General features: G+C 47.5%; 1 protein-coding gene across 1 annotated transcript; it reads right to left on the minus strand.

Annotated features, from left to right (window-relative positions):
• Positions 1–2042: 2042 nt before the first annotated feature.
• On the minus strand, positions 2043–21277 carry SALL4 (spalt like transcription factor 4). The gene is made up of 4 exons (XM_033186758.1): positions 21035–21277; positions 7786–10116; positions 6605–6885; positions 2043–4386 (listed from the first exon to the last, which is right to left on the minus strand). Exons 1-4 carry the CDS (start codon positions 21162–21164, stop codon positions 3967–3969), a joined length of 3162 nt encoding a protein of 1053 aa, XP_033042649.1. The 5' UTR covers positions 21165–21277; the 3' UTR covers positions 2043–3966.
• Between the last annotated feature and the right edge of the window lie 2327 nt (positions 21278–23604).

The raw sequence follows: 23604 nt of genomic DNA on the forward strand, positions 1-23604 counted from the left end.
AGGCAGGATAATTGCTTGAACCTGGGAGGCGGAGGATGCAGTAAGCCAAGATCGAGCCACTGCACTCCCTTGAGCCTGGGAGGTCAAGGCTGCAGTAAGCTGAGGTAATACTACTGCACTCTAGCCTGGGTGAAAGAGTGAGACCCCGTCTTAAAAAAAGAAAAAACAGGCCGGGCGCGGTGGCTCAAGCCTGTAATCCCAGCACTTTGGGAGGCCGAGACGGGCGGATCACGAGGTCAGGAGATCGAGACCATCCTGGCTAACACGGTGAAACCCCGTCTCTATTAAAAATAGAAAAAACTAGCCGGCGAGGTGGCGGGCGCCTGTAGTCCCAGCTACTTAGGAGGCTGAGGCAGGAGAATGGCGTAAAACCCGGAGGTGGAGCTTGCAGTGAGCTGAGATCCGGCCACTGCACTCCAGCCTGGGAGACAGAGCCAGACTCCGTCTGAAAAAAAAAAAAAAAAAAAAAAAAGAAAAGAAATACCCCAAAGGCAATCAAAAACAAAATAAAAAAGCTCACGAGGCCAGGCACAGTGGCTCATGCCTGTAATCCCAGCACTCTGAGACACCAAGGCCAGTGGATCACTTGAGGCCAGCCTGGGGAACATGGTGAGACCATCTCTGCAAAAGAAAATGAGCTGGGAGTGATGGTGTGTGCCTGCTACTGTGCAGGTTGAGGTGGGAGGATCACTTGAGTCCAGGAGCTCAAGGCCACAGTCAGCTGTGATCATGCCACTATACTGCAGCCTGAGTGACAGGGAAGTCTATGGGTAAACACCAGCAGTATTGTCAATAGACGACTAGACATCATTGTTACGTAATTGCAGGTATGTTAAAGGATTAACAGGAATTGGGTTTTACCTTGGAAAGATGTTTGAAGTATGTGAGAAGGGAGAAAACAGGCTGGGCAAGGTGGCTCGTGCCTGCAATCACAACACTTTGGAAAGCTGAGGCAGATGGATCACTTGAGGCCAGGAGTACGAGACCAGCCTGGCCAGCATGCTGAAACCCCATCTCTACTCAAAATATAAAAATTAGCCAGATGTGGTGGCAGGCACCTGTAATCCCAAGTAAGGAGGCTGAGGCAGGATAATTGCTTGAACCTGGGAGGCGGAGGATGCAGTAAGCCAAGATCGAGCCACTGCACTCCCTTGAGCCTGGGAGGTCAAGGCTGCAGTAAGCTGAGGTAATACTACTGCACTCTAGCCTGGGTGAAAGAGTGAGACCCCGTCTTAAAAAAAGAAAAAACAGGCCGGGCGCGGTGGCTCAAGCCTGTAATCCCAGCACTTTGGGAGGCCGAGACGGGCGGATCACGAGGTCAGGAGATCGAGACCATCCTGGCTAACACGGTGAAACCCCGTCTCTATTAAAAATAGAAAAAACTAGCCGGGCGAGGTGGCGGGCGCCTGTAGTCCCAGCTACTCCGGAGGCTGAGGCAGGAGAATGGCGTAAAACCCGGGAGGCGGAGCTTGCAGTGAGCTGAGATCCGGCCACTGCACTCCAGCCCGGGCGAAAGAGCAAGACTCCGTCTCAAAAAAATAAAAAAAAGAAAAAAAAAAAGAAAAAAAAAAAAAAAGAAAAAACAGGCCGGGTACGGTGGCTCACGCCTGTAATCTCAGCACTTTGGGAGGCCAAGGTGGGCGGGTTCACCTCAGGTCGGGAGTTTCAGAACAGCCTGACCAACATAGTGAAACCCCGTCTCTATTAAAAATACAAAGTTAGCCAGGCGTGATGGTGCATGCCTGCAATCCCAGCTACTGGGAGGCCAAGGCAGGAGAATCACTTGAACCCGGGAGGCGGAGGTTACAGTGGGCCAAGATCATGCCATTGCCCTCCAGCGGAAACGAGAGGGAAACTGTCAAAAAAAAAAAAGAAAGAAAGAAAAGAAAAGAAAAGTGAGGCAAGCATGGACATAACCACATCTGCATCTTTTTGACTGTAGGAACAAGAGTGTCACAAGGCAGCTGGAAGTGATTGTCAAGTAAAGAGTCTCAGGTATAGAAAAGAAAGTACCAGAAAAACTCCCATATACACCTGGGTGAGAAAAAAAAAAACATTCAAAATTTATTTTCCAACAGACAGACAGCATCAGCAGGTACAACTACAGGGGTTTCTCCGTGGATCATACATTCACAAGGCATTATTAGCTCAACAGTGAGAAAGCCACCGGTGTGTTTTCTGTAACAATATCCACTTCACAGTGTAAACAGGTACTATTCTCGTGTTCACTTACAATTCCAGAAGGAAAGGCACAACTTGGCAAAAAAAAAAAAAAGGTGGGGGGGGGGCGGGATCCTAAAGTCAGGTGCAACGATGAAGAGACAACACTTTGGCTATTCGTCTTGGATGCATATTTCCATCAGGACCTTCCACATAGAGGGGAAAGACTTTTCTCCCAGCAGTTAGTTTTTTTTCTTTCTTTCTCCCTTCTTGTTAAACCAAGAGCAATGTTTCGTTTGCTCAATATCATGTATACAAAAGGAAACTACCAAAAAAAAGGCATCACAAAATCATCTTGAACGTTCACCTCTTCCCACCAATACGTCAACTCTTAGGTTTTAGACAGGGCCTGGGAATACTTTAGCGGTCTTAAAACAGGAAAACAGACACTATGGCTACAAAAAAAAAATAAATGAGGTAGATAAATTAAAGCTTTCACACCCAGGACTTGCCTGTTCTAACTTCGTAGCCTTCATGAAATATTCAGCAAGAAAACAAACAAAACAAAAAATCTTCATAATTACTTGGCATAAGTCGCACCAAGGAAATTCAACAAAAACAATCAGTATGTGAACCTGTGATGGGAAACACGCCCTTCCACGAGTTTCTTCTCGAGCATGAAAACCCAGTTCTTCAATAAGAGTAGGCACTGGCAAACTAAGTCACCTGAGATTCCCCGCTCAGGTGCCCACCTCTTCTGAGGTTCGGGAAGAGGAAGGCATCTAAGAGGTGTGGGGAAAACATTGGCACTCTCGGGGCTGAACTTTATTTAAATAAGCAGCAACACACACATTGACTCCCTAAGGACTAACATAAGTCCATTTGAGGGCCTCCTACTTACGGTTCTAAGGTTGAAGCAATTTTATAATTCTACAACCCTAGTTTGTTGTTGTTCCTTTTTTAAGTACATTCAAAAAAAAAACAAACAAGATGGGGACAGGATTGGGGCATATAAAACAGGTCCCTAAAGAGATGACAGACCTTGTCCTTTTACCCGCGTCCAGTTACCATATAAGTATACACTACCCCTCTCCCCTCAATTAGGCTGTGTAGTTGTCTTTTCCACTGTTGTTCAGTAAGTTCCAACGATTCTACCTTGAAATAGGTAAGTCTTTGGAAAAAGTCATTCTAGGTTGCACAAAGGTTCTATGTATACGTCTGTTACAAGTAACAAAGCTACTTTGCAAGATCCGCTTCTTTCCAAAATTGAAAGAAAAAAAAAGTGCCAGGCATGGTGGCTCACACCTGTAACCCCAGCACTTTGGGAGGCCAAGACGGGTGGATCACAAGGTCAGGAGTTCGAGACCAGCCTGACCAACATGGTGAAACCCCGTCTCTACTCAAAATACAAAAATGAGCCAGGCGTGGTGGCATGTGCCTATAATCCCAGCTACTCGGGAGGCTAAGGCAGGAGAATCACTTGAACCCGGGAAGGGGAGGTTGCAGTGAGCCAAGATCAATACACTGCACTCCAGCCTGGGTGATAAAGTGAGACTCCATCTCAAAAAGAAACAGTCTGTATTTGTTTTGGTATGAATTTTTTTATTTTTTCAACTTTTTGCAAAGCAGCATAGCCACAATTGTGATTGTAGGACTTGCCTGAGGTTGTGGTCACAACCATCGTAAACATCATTTGCATATCAGTAAGAAAAAGAAAACAGGAGGAGATGAGTTCTTACAAAACAAAGCAGATTCTAGAGATTTCACTGTGTCTGCATTGCTCCTTCCACACAAGTTCTCCCTTGCTTAGCTGACCGCAATCTTGTTTTCTTCCAGGAAGTGAGGAAACTGGTGTTTGGGAACGCCGTCAGTAGCACTTGGTTTTTCCACATCGGCACTGATACTCGATTGGGAGCCATCCATCTTGGAGACAGTGGCGTTACTCACAACGGAGGTGGCTCCCAAGGAAACAGGGAGGGTAGGAACCCCTCCACTCTGGATCACAGAGATCTCATTGGTCTTCACGGCCAGACCGCCATTGAGCATGCTGGTATACTGGTTCCACACAACAGGGTCCACGTTCACCGAAGGGGCCAGGATTTCCTTGGGAAAGATTTCTGAGACTCTTTTTCTGTCCGTACCTAACAGAGCCATGGTGTTCTCAATGGCCAACTTCCTTCCACGGCGGGCTGAGTTATTGTTGGCCCCGTGTGTCATGTAGTGAACCTACGGGAACAGGACAGAAAGGTTTTTATCAAAATAGAGATTTGAAGCTCACTAGCAAGCCAAGAATCAATCTGCATATGGATTTCATTCTACCCAGTGTTTTAACATATGGATGATCCTTGACTTACAGTGGGGTTATGCCCGGATAAACTCACTGTAAGTAGAAAATATTCTTAGTCTAAAATGCATTTAATACATCTAACCAGCCAAACATCACAGCTCAGTTTAGCCTACCTCAAACACGCTCAGAACATTTGCATTAGCTTACAGTCAGGCAAAATCATCTAATGCAAAGACTGTTCTATAATAAAGCATTGAAATAGCTCATGTAGGCAGGGCACAGTGGCTCACGCCTGTAATCCCAGCACTTTGGGATGCCAAGATGGGCAGATCACTTGAGGTCAGGAGTTCAAGACCAGCCTGGCCAACATGGTGAAGCCCTGTCTATTAAAAATATAAAAATTAGCCGGGCATGGTGGCACATGCCTGTAATTCCAGCTACTCGGGAGGCTGAGGCACGAGAATCGCTTGAACCTAGGAGGCGAAGGTTGCAGTGAGCCAAGATCATGCCACTGCGCTCCAGCCTGGGTGACAGAGCAAGACTCCGTCTCAAAAAAAAAAAAAATTAGCTCATAGCTCATGTGATTGAATACTGTACTGAAAACTAGAAACAAAATGGTTGTATGGGTACCTAAAGTCTGATCTCTATTGAATGCATCTCACTTTTGTACCATTGTAAATCAAACCATCTTAAGTCAGGGACTGTCTGCACTTTATATTTAGAAAATCAGATTTCTTATATCACCTAACGAACATTCCTCCCCAGAGCAACCAAGATGGGGTTATACACCCAGCCTAGAGTTCACATTTTTAAAATGCACAAACCTACACAGGTAATAAAACTAGAGTACACAACATGCACACCTAAGTAGAAGTAAAACGGGAAAATCTGAATATGCTGATTGTAACAAAGTCAATATCCCAATTATTGCTACAATGTGATACTACAGTTTTGCAAAGTGCTACCAATGGGGAAAACTGGGCAAAGCATACAAGGACGTCTCTGTATTACTTTTCAGAAGTCCAGTGAAAATCTATACTTATTTAAGTAAAAATTTCAGTTAAAAACAATTTGTGGGCAGGGTGCGGTGGCTCACGCCTGTAATCCCAGTACTTAGGGAGGCCGAGGCGGGCAGATCACCTGAGGTCAGGAGTTCGAGACGAGCCTGGCCAACATGGTGAAACCCCATCTCTACTAAAAATATATAAAAATTAGCCGGGCACGATGGCGGGTGCCTGTAATTCCAGCTACTCGGGAGGCTGAGGCAGGAGAATTGCCTGAACTCGGGAGGCAGAGGGTTGCAATGAGCCGAGACTGCGCCATTGCAGTCCAGCCTGGGTGACAGAGCAAAACAGACCATACTCTGATGCAGTTGACATCTAAATATATAGAACATCAATGTCTAATAATTGCTACAGAGGAAAATGTATCTGGCTGGGAAAGCTGCAGAAGGCCATGGTGGAAACAGGATGCTATTTAATCTAGGGTGGTAGGCAAGGCTTCTGCTACAGAAGGGACCTTACTAGCATCTGGCTGCTTTCCTTAATTATTTTTCCTGCCTGGCTTTCAAGTTCTGAAATCCTTTTCAGCTTCTTTATTTTTATTTATATGAATTTAATTTTTGTAGAGATGGCATCTTGCTATGTTGCCCAGGCTGGTCTTCAACTCCTGGGGTCAAGTGATCCTCCCACCACTACCTCCCAAAGTGCTGGAAGAGACAGGGTCTTACTCTCTTGCCCAGGCTAGAGTGCAGTGGTGTGATCACAGCTCACAGCACCCTCGACATCCCAGGTTCAAGCGATCCTCCCACTTCAGCCTCCCAAGTAGCTGGGCCTACAGGCGCATGCCACTGTGCCCAGCTAATTTTTATTTTGTAGTGACGGGGTCTCCTTATGTTACCTCCTCCCCGCTCAGCCTCCCAGTTAGCTGGGACCCAAGCATGCAACACCACACCCAACTAATTTTTGTTTTGTGTGTAAAGACATTGTCTCCCTATGTTGCCCAGGCTGGTCTCAAACTCCTGGACTCAAGCAATCCTCCCACCTCGGCCTCCCAAAGGAGGAATGGAAGGATGGAAGAACTCATCACGGATGGTGCCAGTAAGGAGAAGCCACTCGAGGCCCAGCCCCCATCCTGCTGAAAGCCACACAAACCCACCTTTAAGTTGCCTTTGGTGGTAAAAGCTCGCCCACAAATGTTGCACACAAAAGGCTTCTCTCCAGTGTGAGTCCGCTCGTGGATCTGAAGAGCGCTAGCAGACGAGAAGTTCTTCCCACACCGTGTGCAGCCATGTTGCTTGGCCTGTCGGCGTGGCTGGGCTGCTAACAAAGGGGTCATCCCTGGGGACAGTGTTGAGGGTCCCACAAACGTGCCAGGAACTTCAACCTTGACATAGGTCGGCTGGGCTCGGATAAACGTGGAAGGGACACTGCTCCGACCTAGTACACAGAGGGGGAAAATGCCAGACCTTTATCATCCAACATTCATTCTTTCTCTTCAAAGCAAAAGAGATCTTTAAAGATAACTGCCTGCTAGTTTGAGAGTCTGGAGCTGGCTTTGTAAGAAATTAACACCTTGAAAGCACCTTAACAGAAATTAACACCTTCCTTTGAATTGTTTATCTGCACAAAGAAGAAAGCCTGGAATGCTTGGGAAAAGGTACCACTTTGGGTTTTTTTTTTTAAGGTATGGGCAACATATAAACACATATCTAATTTAAGTTCAAATTTCTACGTAAGAAACTACCTTTAAAGTATATGCCCAGACACCATCTTTCTTTGATTCTATGATACAGCTTTTCCCTTATTTTACCATCAATGACATCAACAGTCACCTCTCAGTAGATACGTGCATTTAAAATGGGTTCGTCTTTCCCTGCTTCAAGAGTGGTTAATTTGTGAATATTACATCAGGCAGTGGGGCCTCAGAGTCAGGGAACCACGGCTTACTTCAGTGGTCAAAAAGCAGTGGCCACTTCCTCAAACATACTCTTAAGACACCCGTATACAGAATCAGTGTGGAGAAACACAAAGAAAAAAAATATAACAAAACAGAAAGACTACCCCTATGTCCCAAGGGGCTCAAAGACAAAAATAAAAACCAACAAAAAAGGTATGCTGTCCATACCCATTTTGCATTGACCACCATAAATAAAGAGCATGTTCGTTACTAGGATAGAGGCAGTTACTATTGCCCTCTACCCAGAAGCACAGAAAAGCTAATTGCCCTATAGAAAGGCTGCTTCAGGTCATACTCTCCGTTTGTAAAGTTCAACCCAGGTTCCTTTTTGATGACCTTGAGCCCAAAATGGACATAAGTTAAATCCAAAGCTCTATCACCTTCCATCTCAGTGCGGCTGTTCTCGGAGCTCTCTGCTTTGCTCCCAGCATCGGGAGACTTTGACTTGATGCTTTCGGCTTGACTATTGGCTGGGGAGAGTGCCTGGAAGGATGTGGTTTCCAGGATGTCTGGGCTTCGGCTCTGATACTCCTGGTCTCCCATCAGCGAGGACGAGTCGTTGGTCAAGCCATCGCTCTCCACGGAACCATTTTCTCTGCTGCCCTGGCGCTGCAGGTTAAAAGGGGCAGGACCCACTTTCCCTGGGGCATCTAAGGAAGCCATCATGGCAAACCCGAGCGTGGGTGATGCCGAGTGGATGCTGGGAAGAGGCGTGGGGACCTTCGAGGAGCTGCTGGGAGCCTCCTGGGAGCTGACTTCCTCTAAATCGATGCTTTCGATGACATCATCACGGCAGATGGCGCCAGTGCTGCCGTTCTCACCCACCGTCATTGGCTCAGAACCCGGAAAGTCACAGGGATTCTCTGGCAGGGGCGTATTGGGAATCTGACCGCCCATGTGCATCCGAATATGCTGCTGCAGCATCACGGCGTTGGTGAACTTCTTCTGGCAGATGGGGCATGAATGCTGCGTCTTAATGGACGTGTTGGTTCGGTGAACCCCGAGGTGTGTCTTCAGGTTACCTTTGGTAGAAAAGGCTCGGCCACAGATCTTACACTGGAACGGTCTCTCCCCGGTGTGGGTGCGATAATGCATCTTGAGGGAGCTCTGGCAGCTTAAGACTCGGTGGCAAATGAGACATTCGTTGGGATCAGTGGTGGCCTTGTCAATGTTCTCCACCAGCTGCTGCAATTTCAGAGTCTCTGACCCTGGCTCAGGGGTCCCACTCCCTTGGAAGCCACCAGCCCTTGGGGAATTATGGTTTGGTCCCACCCCAGGGAGTGTGGGTCCACCCTCACTTTCTGGAGAAGGCCCAGGCTGCAGGTCACCGGGCAAGGGGCCACCCGTGAGGTCCTTGGGATTAGTCCCCGAAGACAGATTCTGAGGTAGCCCTACAGAGGTGGTTACAAGGACAGGTTTGCTGTCTAAGGAAAGACTCGATTCATCTATGGGGTCAGGTACAGAGAGTGCACAGGGGATGCCATTGCCGGCCGCCACTTTGTCCTGGAACTCGGCAAACAGCTGGGGGTTTGCCTTCACCTGGGGATGTCTGTGAAAGTGCACCTTGAGGTTGCCCTTGGTGGTGAAGCGATGACCACAGACAGAGCACACGAAGGGTCTCTCTCCAGTGTGGGAGCGGAGGTGGATCTGCAAGGAGCTATCAGTCCCAAAAACCTTGCTACAGTACTTACACTTGTGCTTGTAGAGGACCGCCTCGTCTTTGGGTTTGACATCCACCGCGGAGATGTTTGGGGGTTTCCCCTTCCCTTTCTTGGATGTGTCTAGCGTCACAGTGGAGAAAGGGCTCTGGAAGAGCACCGAGCCCGGGGCCTGAGGAAGCAAAGCGCTCGGGAGGCGGGACATGACGTTCGGGAGCACCCGGGTCCCATCCGGCTTCAGAGCGAAGGGCGCCAGCCCTGGGGACAGGGAGCTGGTGGCAGAAGGGATGTTGGCATGAGGTAGCTTGGCTTGTTTCAAGGCATCCAGAGACAGACCTTGGCTTCCAGCTTTCTGGCTGAGCAAAGCCACAGCTGCAGAAACCTGCTGAGACATGTGGCTGCCCAAGGTCTTCAGAGTGTCAGCCCCCGCCCCACTCGAGTGGAGGGCGTGGGAGGCCCACATGTTCACCTGGATGCGGATCTGCTCGGTGAGCTGGATCTGCTGTAGCTGCTGCTGCTGCAGACACAAGATCTGCTCGAGGACCCATGGGATGCTGTTGGCGCCAGGCACGGGGGCAGGGAGTGCATCCGCGCTCCGCTGATTCACCGCCACCTTGGTGCCCCGTAGTGCCTGCAAGGTCACGTTAGTGTTGGCCACTTTGCCTTTGGCTAAATAGCTTATGTCCTGGGGGGTGGGTGGCAGGGCTGTCTCTGTCTTTAGGTACACCACAGACTCCGCGCCCGGCTTCTCCTTCATGTCCTCTGAGCTGCCGCCATTCTCCCTGTGACCGTCCTTACTGCTGGGACTGGCGGGCTGGTGGCTCAGTACAGCTCTGGAGAAGTCTTCTGAAGGCACCGGCCCCTCGCTGTCATTCATGATGAGGACAGGTGGATTTTTAGTGCAATTTTTCTTATGTTCCAGGAACTCAGAGACGCTGAAGAACTCTGCACAGCATTTCTCACAGACGTGTGTCTCCTCCCGACGAAGCCGCTTTACTGTGGCTTCGTCCTCACTTGCCACCTCGTCATTCCCCGGGTGGTTCACTGGAGCACCTATAACAAGACAGAAAAAGCTAAGGACTCTGCCCAAGTAAAAGATATGGGGGGAGCTGGGCACGGTGGCTCGCGTCTATCATCACAGCACTTTGAGAGGCTAAGGTGGGCAGATCACCTGAGGTTGGGAATTCGAGACCAGCCTGGTCAACACAGTGAGACCCTGTCTCTACTAAAAACAGAAAAATCAGCCAGTCATGGTGGTGGACTCCTGTAATCCCAGCTACTCGGGAGGCTGAGGCACAGGAATTGCTTGAACTCAGGAGGCGGAGGTTGCAGTGAACCGAGATGGCGCCATTGCACTCCAGCCTGGGCAACAGACTTTTTTTGAGACTCTGTCTCAAAAAAAACAAAAAACAAAAAACACGCTGATCCCTGAATTTCTTTTGTAACTGGGGCTTATTTACTTTAGGGTTAGTGCCAGCCTACACATTCCAACTCCGAACTTGGGACTACGTTTTAGCCAGATGCTGGGGTCCTTTACACAAGACGCCTGGCGAAGACTACTTCATTGTTCTCACCTCCCCGCTGTCCTCTCAGGTATACCCCATCACCAAGATATCAATGGAGCTTGGGGCCACAGGACAAAGACAGGCATGCCTCAGACCCAGCAGCTGAGCCTACGAATCTAAACCACAGAAGACATTCACACAAGCCTACAATGATCTAGGGTTTTTTGTTTGTTTTGTCAGAAACATTCATAGCAGCAAAGAAGTAAATTTTTGCCCACCCACCCACAGCGTAAGAAGTATGCAGAATTTCTGTATGCCATAGAAATTAAGTGAAAGAAATGGGTTGCGCAACAATATGTACAACATGACCATTTCGCTTAAAACAAAACCTGTCTTTGAAATGTACTGGCCAGGCGCGGTGGCTCAAGCCTGTAATCCCAGCACTTTGGGAGGCCGAGACGGGCGGATCACGAGGTCAGGAGATCGAGACCATCCTGGCTAACACGGTGAAATCCCGTCTCTACTAAAAATACAAAAAAAAAAACTAGCCGGGCGAGGTGGCGGGCGCCTGTAGTCCCAGCTACTCGGGAGGCTGAGGCAGGAGAATGGCGTGAACCCGGGAGGCGGAGCTTGCAGTGAGCTGAGATCCGGCCACCGCACTCCAGCCTGGGTGAAAAAAAAAAAAAAAAAAGAAATGTACAAACGTGGCTGGGTGCAGTGGCTCACACCAGTCATCCCCGCACTTTGAGGCCACTTTTGGGAGGCCAGGAGTTCGAAACCAGCAACACAATGAGACCCTGTCTCTACAAAAAAATAAGAAGATAAAAACAGCTGACCATGGCGGTGTCCATGTATAGTTCAAGCTACTCAGGGAGGCTGAGGCAGGAGAATCACTTGAGCCTGGGAAGTCAAGCCACTCTAGCCTGGGTGACAGAGTGAGACCCTGTCTAAAAACAAAACAAACAAAAAAAGTACAAATGCACAAGGAAAATGCCAGGAAGGGCTGGAGTGCAGTGGCCCAATCTTGGCTCACTGTAACCTCCGCCTCCTGGATTCAAGCTATTCTCATGACTCAGTCTCCTGGGAAGCTGGGATTACAGGCGCCCGCCATCACGCCTGGCTAATTTTTGTATTTTTAGTAGAGATGAGGTTTCACCATGTTGGCCAGGGTGGTCTTGAACTCCTGGGTTCAAGTGATCCGTCTGCCTCAGCCTCCCAAAGTGCTGGGATTACAGCATGAGCCACTGCATCCGGCCAAATCCATGGACTTTTGACAGCACAGTCCACCAATGGGTTTCCAGGAAGGACTGATCTTGAAGCATGGCCTTAACAAACTGGTTTAATCTTTACTTATTTCAGACTGGGTCACAATATGAAGTCTTGCAAGGTATGTGTAGGCTGGGGGTGGGTCAGGGGAAGAGACAAGAGCCATGGGCAGGTCTGGCCTGCCAGAGTTAAAAAGCTGGCCAGGGCCAACCTGGCCTTGGTAGGCAAATGGGTTCATCCCTAAGAATGCCTACTGAGCACGCATAATCACGAGATGACAACCTGGTGATTAGATGATTAGATGCCTTGATTTACTGATTCAACCAGGGCTGAGGAGAACAATGCCTTACAATAAAACAATGTAATGCCTCTCATTCCACAATACTGACCTCCTACTGTGTGCAAAGCAGGGGTTGGGGGCCCAATGGTGAAAAGATGAGCCCCACTATCTTCCTATAATTCAGATTTTGTACCCACAGATGCCCACACTGTAATCATTCAATCCTATTAAATATCAGCTCCATTTAAAGATGAGAAAAAGGCCAGGTGCAGTGGCTCACACCTGTGATCCCAGTACTTTGGGAGGCCGAGGCAGGCGATCAGCTGAGGCCAGGAGTTCAAAATCAGCCTGATCAACATGGTGAAACTCCATTTCTACTAAAAATACAAACTTAGCCCAGCATGGTGGCGAATGCCTGTAATCCTAGCTACTCAGGAGGCTGAGACAGGAGAATCGCTTGAACCCGGGAGGCGGAGGTTGCAGTGAGCTGAGACTGCGCCGTTGAACTCCAACCTGGGCAACAAGAGTGAAACTTCATCTCAAAAATAAATAAATAAACAATGAAAAAATAAAGATGTGAAAAACAGAGACTCTGAGAAATAATGTGACTTGTGCAACATAACAAAAGTTATTGACAGATAACTTTTGAGCACTTACTTTGTATGTGGCCAGGTATGATTCTAAACAATGTATGTTATTATATTAACAACTCTGAAACAGAAACTATTACCCTATTTGACAGAAGGGGAAACTGAGGCACAGAGGACATGAACTTGCCCAAGGTAACATGTCAAGTAAACGGCAGAGCCAGTATTAAACCCCAGACATGCAGTTCTCACACCCTCTATTGGAACCCTTCATTTGTACCCCTCTGATCATGTGTCTTCTGTCTTACTGCAACTCTCTTTCCTCTCAGAGATGTTAAGGTGGGACAGGAGAGCCTGGGAGGTTGCCTTGGTTAGGAAGGGGTGGGAGTAGACCACCCATTCCTGTCTTAGTTCTAGGACTTCCAGAAGTTGCTCTGAAAGTGTTAGGATGCAGTGCAATGCTGCTACCTCCAGGTAGAGTTCCAGTTGCAGATACCAGCACAAACTCTCCTTAAGCCCCAATACCACTGCGAATCTGCCTCATTGCAATGAGCAAGATAAAAATGCTCGTCAATTCCCAGAACCCTGGCAACTATTTATCTGGGAACCACCAACTCTCAGATAAATAGTATCTATCTGTATGATTTCCCAAGAGTGGAAACCAGCACTAAGTGGGAGTGTTAGGTGGCACAATCTTTCTAGAAAAGCAATTTTGACAATTATGTGTCAAGAATGTTAACTGAAACTTTTTAAAACATTTTCTCTTCTGAGGGAAGGAAATACATATTACTGGTAGGAGTGTGTAGACAGATACAGCTCTTTCAGCAAGTCATCTGGCAACATCTTCATTTTAGTACAATTTTCCTTTGACCCAGCAATTCCTGTTTTAGGAATTTCCTCGATGTACTTCAAGGATATTCCTTGCAGCATTTCTCATGTTAACAAACAGCAACAAAAATGGATGCACCTTGGTCGTCAGTAAGATTTTGGTTAACTAAATTAGGGTGCAGAAAAAGCAAACGCTTTACAGCCTCCAGAAATAAAGGAGACCAAGGCTGGGCACAGTGACTCACACCTGTAATCCCAGCACTTTGGAAGTCAAGGTGGGTGGATCACTTGGGTTCAGGAGTTTTTGAGACCAGCCTGGCCAACGTGGTGAAACCCTGTCTCTACTAAAAATAGAAAAGTCAGCCAGGCGTGATGGCGTGCGCATTGCTGTAACCCCAGCTACTCGGGAGGCTGAGTTGGGAGAATTGCTTGAAATGGGACCCAGGAGGCGGAGGTTGCAGTGAGCCAAGATTGTGCCACTGCACTCCAGCCCGGGCAACAGAGCAAGACTGTCTCTCAAAAAAAAAAAAAAAGAAAAAAGAAAACCTTCAATAAAGCCCATGCAAAAACATTAACCACTCCATTCTGCTTTTTAGAGGCCAAAAGCTAACCACCACCAACCTCTCCAAGCAAGAACAAAAACATACTTCATACTCTTACACCTTAAGGCAAGCTTGTCCAGCCCAGGTCCAGGCCAGCTTTGAATTCAACCCAACACAAATTCATAAACTTTCTTCTTCTTTTTTTTTTTTTGAGACGGAGTCTCGCTCTGTCGCCCAGGCTGGAGTGCAATGGCGTGATCTCAGCTCACTGCAAGCTCCGCCTCCCGGGTTCACACCATTCTCCTGCCTCAGCCTCCCGAGTAGCTGGGACTACAGGCGCCCGCCACCTCGCCCAGCTAGTTTTGTTTTTTTTTTTTTTGTATTTTTTAGTAGAGACGGGGTTTCACCGTGTTAGCCAGGACAGTCTCGATCTCCTGACCTCGTGATCCGCCCGTCTCGGCCTCCCAAAGTGCTGGGATTACAGGCTTGAGCCACCGCGCCCGGCCAAATTCATGAACTTTCTTAAAACATAAGATAGTTTTACAATTTGTTTTAAGCTCATCAGCTATCATTAGTGTCCGTGTCTTTTATGTGTGGCCCAAGATAATAATTCTTCTAATGTGGCCCAGAGAAGCCAAAAGATTAGACACCCTTGCCTTAAGTCGCTTTTTTGAGACGCAGTCTCGCTCTGTCGCCCAGGCTGGAGTGCAGTGGCCGGTTCTCGGCTCACTGCAAGCTCCGCCTCCCAGGTTCACGCCATTCTCCTGCCTCAGCCTCCCACGTAGCTGGGACTACAGGCGCCCGCCACCTCGCCCGGCTAATTTTTTGTATTTTTAGTAGAGACGGGGTTTCACCGGGTTAGCCAGGATGGTCTCGATCTGCTGTCCTCGTGATCCGCCCGCCTCGGACTCCCAAAGTGCTGGGATGACAAGCCTGAGCCACCACGCCCAGCCCAGTCACTTATCTTCATAGCCACATAATCAAACAAGCTCCTTTGTTTCTATTTTGCAGATGTGGAAAACAGGCTCAAAACTAAGTGGCTCAAGATGACACACTGCTTGCTAGTTAGAAGACAGAGGCGACTTAAATACTATTCAACGGCACTAAAATGAGTGGCCCAATTCATAATGGTTTCTTCTAGAGCAGAGTCTCTCCTCTCTATGGGAGAAACTTTTTCATCTTGCCCCTCTATGGAGGTTTTAAAGTTATTTTTCCCTAATAGCTCCCCCCTTATAAAGTTCTAATATCACAAACATATTATATACATTTATGTCCTTTGGAAGGTCACAAACCACTGTAATATCAATAAAATGTTTTCATAGCATTGGTGAAAACATCACTTGAAATGTATCACATGTGAAAATATGTATTTCACGTGAAAATGTCACATGAAAATATACATGTTCTGTTTAACAGAGGCATTTTTAAACAGGGGGTCTATGAAATTAGATAAGAAAAAAATACTAATTTTCACTTAGCTGAACTAAAATTCAACATTTCGTTCAATGATGAATATAAGGAACATACCACAGTGGTATTAATAGAACTTGTGGCCGGGCACGGTGGCTCAAGCCTGTAATCCCAGCAGTTTGGAAGGCCAAGACGGGCGGATCACGAGGTCAGGAGATCGAGACCATCCTGGCTAACACGGTGAAACCCCGTCTCTACTAAAAAATATAAAAAACTAGCCGGGCGAGGTGGCGGCGCCTGTAGCCCCAGCTATTCGGGAGGCTGAGGCAGGAGAATGGCGTAAACCCGGGAGGCGGAGCTTGCAGTGAGCTGAGATCCGGCCACTGCACTCCAGCCTGGGTGACAGAGCGAGACTCCATCTCAAAAAAAAAAAAAGAACCTGTGACTTTGTCATCAGTGGAGACCACAGATATTTTCATATAGTGTTATAAGTTGTTACGACTTGGAAATTCTTGTTATCTGATGGGCTACTAGATCTTGTTATTTATTGTATTAATAAAGTAGCTGATATTACTAAGTGAAAAATGTTTTCATTTTTGATGACTATATTTCAATGTAATTTATTTCCTTGGTCGTCTATGTATTTTATACATTACACTGAGAAGGGATCTATGGCATAAAAAAGGTTAAGCTCCCTCCCCTAGAAGGATCTAGCAGTTCCCAAGAGTGATTTACAGCCTGAATACCAGCTTGCCTTTGCTGTATACACAAGCTCGCCTCTTCTGTAGCCTCCACCAGCAACATCCCACTTGAGTCTTAAAACAGGAGCAGCTCTGTTTGCTTGTGCAGTAAAAAGTGCTTCTACATCCAGGCCGCCACTGGTAAATACCGAAACTGTATTTGCCAAGGAGTAAGAAGATTCTGTTATGAACAATTGCTGGACATGCTTAAGTTAACCCCAAAGGAAAAAAAGCAAAGTTCAGAGGGATTACACAGCAACTAGTTCTTCCGTTTCTCCACCCCACCCCCACCCCGAATTTTAGGAATGTTATCTTGCAGCATCTAGTTATCCAATAAGTTGGAAGAATGCAGTAAACCCAGCAGGGGTCTTAGATTCAATCACTGCCAAATGGATAGAAAATACTCTTACTATTGTATAGGAAGAAAGTTCATCTACTAGTGACCAATCAAAATCTGGAGACACCGAAATGCTTAAAAAGTAAAACCTATATATCTTGATAAAAGCATTATGACTCAAGCTTATCTTTTTTTCATTCCTACATTTAAAGAACTACAATGACTAGATTATCTAAAGCACACAACATCTTCTACCCTCCCCCACCCCCAGGATAATTGCTTACCAAAAAACAAAAGGAAATTATATGCCTTCTTAAGTATTTAACCAGTTTAAAGAAAAGTGCCTCTTTAGCAGTTTAATTTTAGCAGTCAAAAAGCCTTTCAACTCAAGTCATAGAAGGCAAATTAGACTTTAAGTTTCTACCTAGTTAAGATCTAAAAAAGGCAAAGTTTCAAACAGCCTTGAACCAAAACTCAGGGATTCTGCTGGAGAGGAAAAAAAGAGTAAATGGCTCAAAGAAAGTTCCCTAGGCACTAAGGCATGTGACCCCTTTTTGCTTCCAAGGTTAGGGAAGTGTCCCACTCTGCCCCAACTAGAGATCAGGCAAGTTTGTAAACCCCATCAGGGCAGGGGTGTTTGTCGCCTGTCTCCAGAGTCCCCCTGAACAAAACCTGACACAGACATACAATTCATTGGGGCGGGGATTAGGGGGGATTGCGGTGATTGGCGATGCAGTTCTTATCTGGATTTAGTGGCTTTTAAAAATGTTTAGACATTAAAAAAAAAATAGTCAAAAGTACTGTAGGCTAAAGGTGATGAGGAAGAGAGAACTTCTGGAACTCTTTTCGCCATTCATTTTTCCAGGGTAGTACAACCCAGAGAAGCCAACCAAACTCCAACATTGTTTTGTTTCTGGGACCTCTTCATCTAAACCATGTGAAGACACATCCCAACATTTAAGATGGCAGAGGAGAAGCCACCAAACCCAACCGGCCAAGCACCAATCATGGCTCCCTTGTCAAAGATGCCAAAAAGAAAATCTCATCACATCACCAACTGGCCTAAGGCTATTAAAAAAAAAAAAAAATCAGTTCCTTGAACTCTGGGGCAAGGTAGAACAAGGCACCATGGGACATCAAGCAAGACAAGACACCACAGGCAAAGCCATTTCAAACAGGTGCTGCAATTTAAAATGAGTAAAAATATGACTATCAATTTTGGTCTTTAATTTCTTGAATTAAAGATAGCGCACCCAAGTCCCCAGCCTGGTGTCTGGCAGGCAGCACACTGCCGTTTCTGCTACATTGCCTCAACTGGCAGCTCAACACCATCTTGACACAATAAACACAAATAAAAACATTTTGGTATTTTGAACAAAATTAGTACTGATCACATTCCCAATTCATAGTAGCCCTTCTATAGTTGAAATTATCTAAACAGGGCATTTTATCACCACTATATAGAGGAGGAACCCAAAAACTCAGAGAAAAAAAAAAAAAAACACCAAGCTAGCTTCAAGGTTACACAGCTGAAAGTCACACAGCCACACTGGAATGCGGATCCCATTCTAAAACCTGACTTCCTAAGCATCAACGTAACACTTCACATTTTAAAAAAAGGAAATGCTAATTGCCTTCTGCCTCCCAAGATGATTCCCCAACCCACAGCCCAGGAGGAAACTCACCACCAGCAGCACCAACGACAAAGTATCATTTGCTTGTGCACTGCACATGTGTATTCAACAAAAGAAGCTGTTTGGCAAATTGTAGCTTCTCTCCCTATGGGAAACCCAGATGAAGTCTAACGTAGAAAGCTGGCCTGAAACGTTAACTAACCTCAAAATCCTTCTAGCCAGCCTGGGTCATTTGGTGAGTAATTGGAAATAGGAGTAATTCGAAACTTGGGAATCCTAATCGTTGATGTTTGTAATCCAGTTTAGCACAAAGGGCATTTGAAACTCTTTTGAGAAAATGCTAATTTTTCCTGTATGTAGTGTTAGCCCCGCGACCACCTGCAGATTTTTTGATCTGTTAATTGATCGCCAGACGTCATTTTCCTCCCTCGAAAACTGTATTCTCGAATGGCTTTGCAAAATAAGACCAGCTCAATCTGCATTCCAAAAAATCATGTGAGGCATATACATCCATCTAAGTTAGATATATATATCTGAATGATATATCTAACTATATAATTTTAGGCAGATCAAATGCAAACAACCTAAACGCAGCCATTACAAACGCACTGCTTGGGAAAACAACCTTCTGTCCCAAAGAGGCAATTGGAGGCTCTGCAAACACATTCTAGCCGCCAGGAGTTATTACCAAGAATTCCAGACTTGGCAAAGAACAGCAGGCACAGACGGCGATCACACAGGCGACCGACACGAATCCCCTGGGGTGCCCATCCTTGGCCCAGCCCAGCCCAGCACTCTCCATTCACCCCCGCAACCGGTCCCATCCACCAGGTGTGAGCCAGCACCTGCGAAGGGACCCCGCCTCCCAGCAAAGGGCTATGCTTCAAGCTGGGCCTCCAGGGGGCGCCCGCGCGCAGGCCGGGTGGGCTGTCCGCGACAACCCTGGTGATCAATAGCCAACTCCCCTCCCTCCCAAATCGCAGTGGCAGCGCACGGCCAGGCCTGAGGTCTTAGCTCAGCTAAGGTTGACTCTGATTCCAAACTCCAACATCGTTAATTTCAGAAGCCCTCCCGTAACAAGCTTCCCTCCCTAAAGGTGCCAAACACCACCAAAAGCCCCACGTGTGTGCGCCCACCCAAAATGAAGGGGGAAGGGGAGGTCAGCGTAGGACCAGGGGAGGGGTCAGAGCCAGGAGTTCGCCCCTCCTCTCCGAAGGAAGCAGGCGGGCTGAGGGTTAACCCTTTTGTTCCAGGTGGGCCAGGCCACGAAGCCTTCACGCTCCCCTCAACCCCCACCCCACCCCGCCCCCAACCAAGGCACAAAGAGAGTCCCTCCAGGCGCCTGGGACCCAGGGTGCGCGTTGCGCTGACCACCCGGCGCCCCGAAAACGCCCAGCCGTCCCCTCCGTCATGTCGATCCTTTTAATTTGCCCTGGAAAAATGTTAAACGGGGGATTCTATTGACCTATTATAAACTTGGGAAACGTATTACATTCAGTCTCCGACAAAAAGGGTGGGGGGTACGGAAGCCAAAAAGTGGCGACCGTCCTCTCGGGAAACCCCGGGCATCAGAGATAGGCTCTGAGAGTCCTCCGGGGTTACCGCGCACACCCGTCTGCTGCAGGGAAATTAGAAAGCAGGCGGGGAGCGGAGCGACGAACAAGGCCGGAGAGGCGGCTACAAATCCCCCCTCCCCCCACGCGCACGCTAAAAACTTATCAGGCGACAATTTGGCGGGCCGGGATGGAGACGAGATAGTGGGAAACCGCCTCGCTCCTAAAACCTCTGCGGTGAAGTGATGAAGTGGGAACAGGGTTGGCCCCGCCGCTCCCGGCGCGGCTGGAGTCCCGAACTCCCCTCGATCCGGGAAACGCTGGCCGCGGAAGCGTGGGCCGGGTCAGCCGCGGGAGTTGCCCTGGCCCCCCACCGCTCCCCTTTCACGCCCGGGCGCAAATGTGAAAAGCCGAGCGCTCCAGAAAAGCCACGCAAAACGGGAGGCCGGTGCACCCCAGCGGGGCTGCCGCGCGTCCGCCACCCCGGCCACTGGGGGCTCGCACCCTCGGGCTTGCCGCGGTTATTTTTAGGAAGTCGGAAATCAAAGATGGCTGGAGGTCAGGCCCCGAAAGGTTAGGGCGAAGATCGGCAGGCGGCGCAGCCCGGGCAGAAAAGGCGAAAACCAAAAAACAAAAAAATTTTGAAGGGAAACATTGAGCCCTCCTCCCCCACTTCTCCGTTCCCTCCAACCCCTGCGCAGCGCGGGTGGCCCGCACCCCAGCTCCTGAGGGTGGGAGAGGTCGCGCCCCCTCCCCCCACTTGGCCCGGGAGGGGCGCGTGCAACAGATCGTCCTCCTCCGGGGGGTCTTCCAGGGGTGCGCCCCTCCTCCAGCCTCCAAGAAAAGCCCCCACGGGCTGGTGGAGAGGGTGAGGATCCCCAGGGTTCTTTCTTTTGAGAGCGACGCGAGGGAGGGGGACCTAAGTTACAAGGGAGGGGGGAACACCAGTGAGGGGAGTGGAACCAGTTAAGTGAGGGGCAGAGGACAAGGAGAAGGGAACTTTTCGGGAGCGAGGAGAACGGAGGAGCGAGTGGGGGGTCAATTTTACAATAAGGGGAGAAAGCTGGGGGTGAAACTTACACAAGAGGGGAGAAGAAAAAAGTGTGAAACGTGCAAAAGGCGGGGTGGTGGGGAGAAGAGGCGACCTCTCCTCCCGGGCACTGAGCCCCCAAATCTCGGTTCCTGAATTTGCGCTGGACGCCGCCCGCTCCCCGAAGCCCGCGCCCTCGAGGATCCCGCGTACGTCCGGGAAGCTCCCCTCCCCGGGCGGGCGCCCCAGCCCCACTCACCCAGCTCCCCCTCCGCGGGCGCCGCTGGGGCCGCATCTGCAAACTCCGGGGTCGGCTGCTGCGGCTGCTGCTCGCCCTGGTCCTCCTCCGAGTTGATGTGCTGGGGTTTCGCCTGCTTGCGCCTCGACATGGTGCGAGCATCGGGGCGCCGGGAGAGCCGCAGTTATTTGCCCTCTCCGCCACAAATTCCTGGAGTTGGGAAATTTACCCCCCTTCGGCCGGAACGCGCATGTCCCAGTAATTATTATTATCAATAATGCATTGCGATTTATCATGAGCCCTGACAGCTGATTGGCCTGGGTCCAAGACCTCAGAGATCATTTAAATAAGCCCTCATTGATCAGGGAGGGGCGAGGCATTCTGGGCTTTGTAGTCCGGGCCTACTTGTGACAAAGGCGTGTTCATCAGGGGAGCGCAGCTAATTAGCATCCGGGCTCAGATTGGCTGGGGCGGAGACGAAATCAGAGGGGGACCCATCCTCGCTCCAACTATCTGAGTCCTTGGAGAGGAGAAGAAAATGGGGGGAGATGCGTACTTATTAAAAAGTAGGAGCGTAAGTAAAAGTTTTGGAACGGGTGTATTTGGTAGTATGCTCCAAAGATTACTTTGTAAGGTTGATGTCCACCAGCCGAGAAGGGAGGTCTCTTCACACTGGAATATTTTGGCTCAGTTTTCACATCTACATGCACACACACTCCCCCAAACCTGAGATGTGACCCGTGTCCCCTCCCATCTTTTTGATTACAAATGTTTAAGTTGAGTCTCGAGATAACTGAAGAATGATGAATGGTGGTGTTTTCAGCCCTCCCACCCATCTCAACTCTTAAAGTGAGCTCGGAATTTCCAAAATTTCAGATTACCCCACCACCACCGTGACTTACTTCTTTTAAAAGCTGATTAATAGCCTCCAGGATTCCTGTTCACAAAGGCTGAGTTGTGGTTACAATGCGAACCTTGATTTTTTTTTTAACTTCAAAATGGCTACTAAATATTAGACATGGCAAATTATAAGCAAGCATAGTCAGAGATAATATCAAAACAGCAATCAATTGCATTTTTTTCCCCAGGAGCCATAAATGCCTGATAACATCATATTTTATTACTGAGACAATGCTCTTGCATCTCCCATGGAATGGCAATGGGGCACGGTCACAGTATCTGGTTGTTACTAATCACTATTGGAATTTTTTTTTACAATACACACATTATTACAGAAAAGGTGTATCGTTCAAAGTGATTGTAACATTCTGACACATGATGCCTGGAATTTTTTAAAGTTGGGCTTGTGTATGTGTATATATTACATGTATATACATTTATACCATAAATCCATGTATATGTAATTTGGCTAACTGCTTTGCACAATGTACATGCTCAATAAATGCTAAATGAATGATGAAATCATCAACCTGCTAAGTCTTTGATTGGTCTTTCCATAACTGCTCTGGGCATGCGTCTTTGCTTGGCATTTACTTCATTGTAAGGGACTGTGCAGATATAAACCCTCCCTCCACATTTGTGCATTGCATTCTCTTGATTAGTTATTCATCACGTTCGCAGCTTGTAAACTCATCAGGAATACAAGCAAAATGGAATGCTGGGCTCATCAATGTGTTCACCTGGGTATTTGGACAACCCAAGGCAGAAAATAAATCAGCTTGATCATCTTTTTTATATTCGTGGCCATCAGTAAAAACTTATTGAAGGAAGATTAACCTTCATTTTTGAGTCTCTGAAACAGTCTTGCCTTATTTTATATATAACATCTAAAGCAAGTAAGACAGAATTATACCCAACAGCCAGATTGGAAAGGTAAGAATATGGTTTAATAATACATGGAAGCAGTTTAGAATTCTGATACTGAGTAAAAAGGCCAATTAGCACCTTCCTTGCTGACTAATCTACTGATATTCTCAACACCTTTTCTGTGTAAGGCAGTGTGGCAGGAGATCTAATTTACAAATCTAAACGAATGTGCAGTAGGTTCACGGCTCAAAAAATATTATTAGATTAAGGAAAATTTCATTTATTATATAGTTGTTTATATTTATTTTACTAGATGATAGTTGTAATATGTTAGCCTTAGAATGAGATAAAATTGTGCCACTTGACTCTCCAAGTGATAGTAATAATAATAATAATTGATTGAGCCCGTTTTACATGCCACAGACTGCATTAAATAAATGCACACCACCTAGTTTTATCTTCCAGTGGAGGTCGGCTCTGTTGTCCTCTCCATTTTGAAACTGAAGCTCAAAGACATGAAGTGACTTAATTAGAAACTGGCTGAGCTGGTGGTCAGTTTCTAAAACGGCGGTCAGTTTCTAAGTCTGACTCCAAAATTCTATCACATCCTAATACCTGTCTTCCAACTATAGCTGAATATAGACAAGATAGCTAAAGAAGAAAAATCGGAGTACAGTAAACATGTTAAATTTAAAGTGTCCTAGAAAAATCTTGGGTTTTCGGAAATCACTCCAACAGATGAAGTCAAGAAGTTTCCCTCAAATGGAAACCTTCCACAAATGTCATATCAAGAAAAGCAGGACACGGTATATGTTTTGAATCTA

The sequence above is a fragment of the Trachypithecus francoisi genome, unplaced genomic scaffold, assembly GCF_009764315.1.
Source record: "Trachypithecus francoisi isolate TF-2019V2 unplaced genomic scaffold, Tfra_2.0 Lachesis_group21, whole genome shotgun sequence".
Taxonomy (NCBI): Eukaryota; Metazoa; Chordata; class Mammalia; order Primates; family Cercopithecidae; genus Trachypithecus; species Trachypithecus francoisi.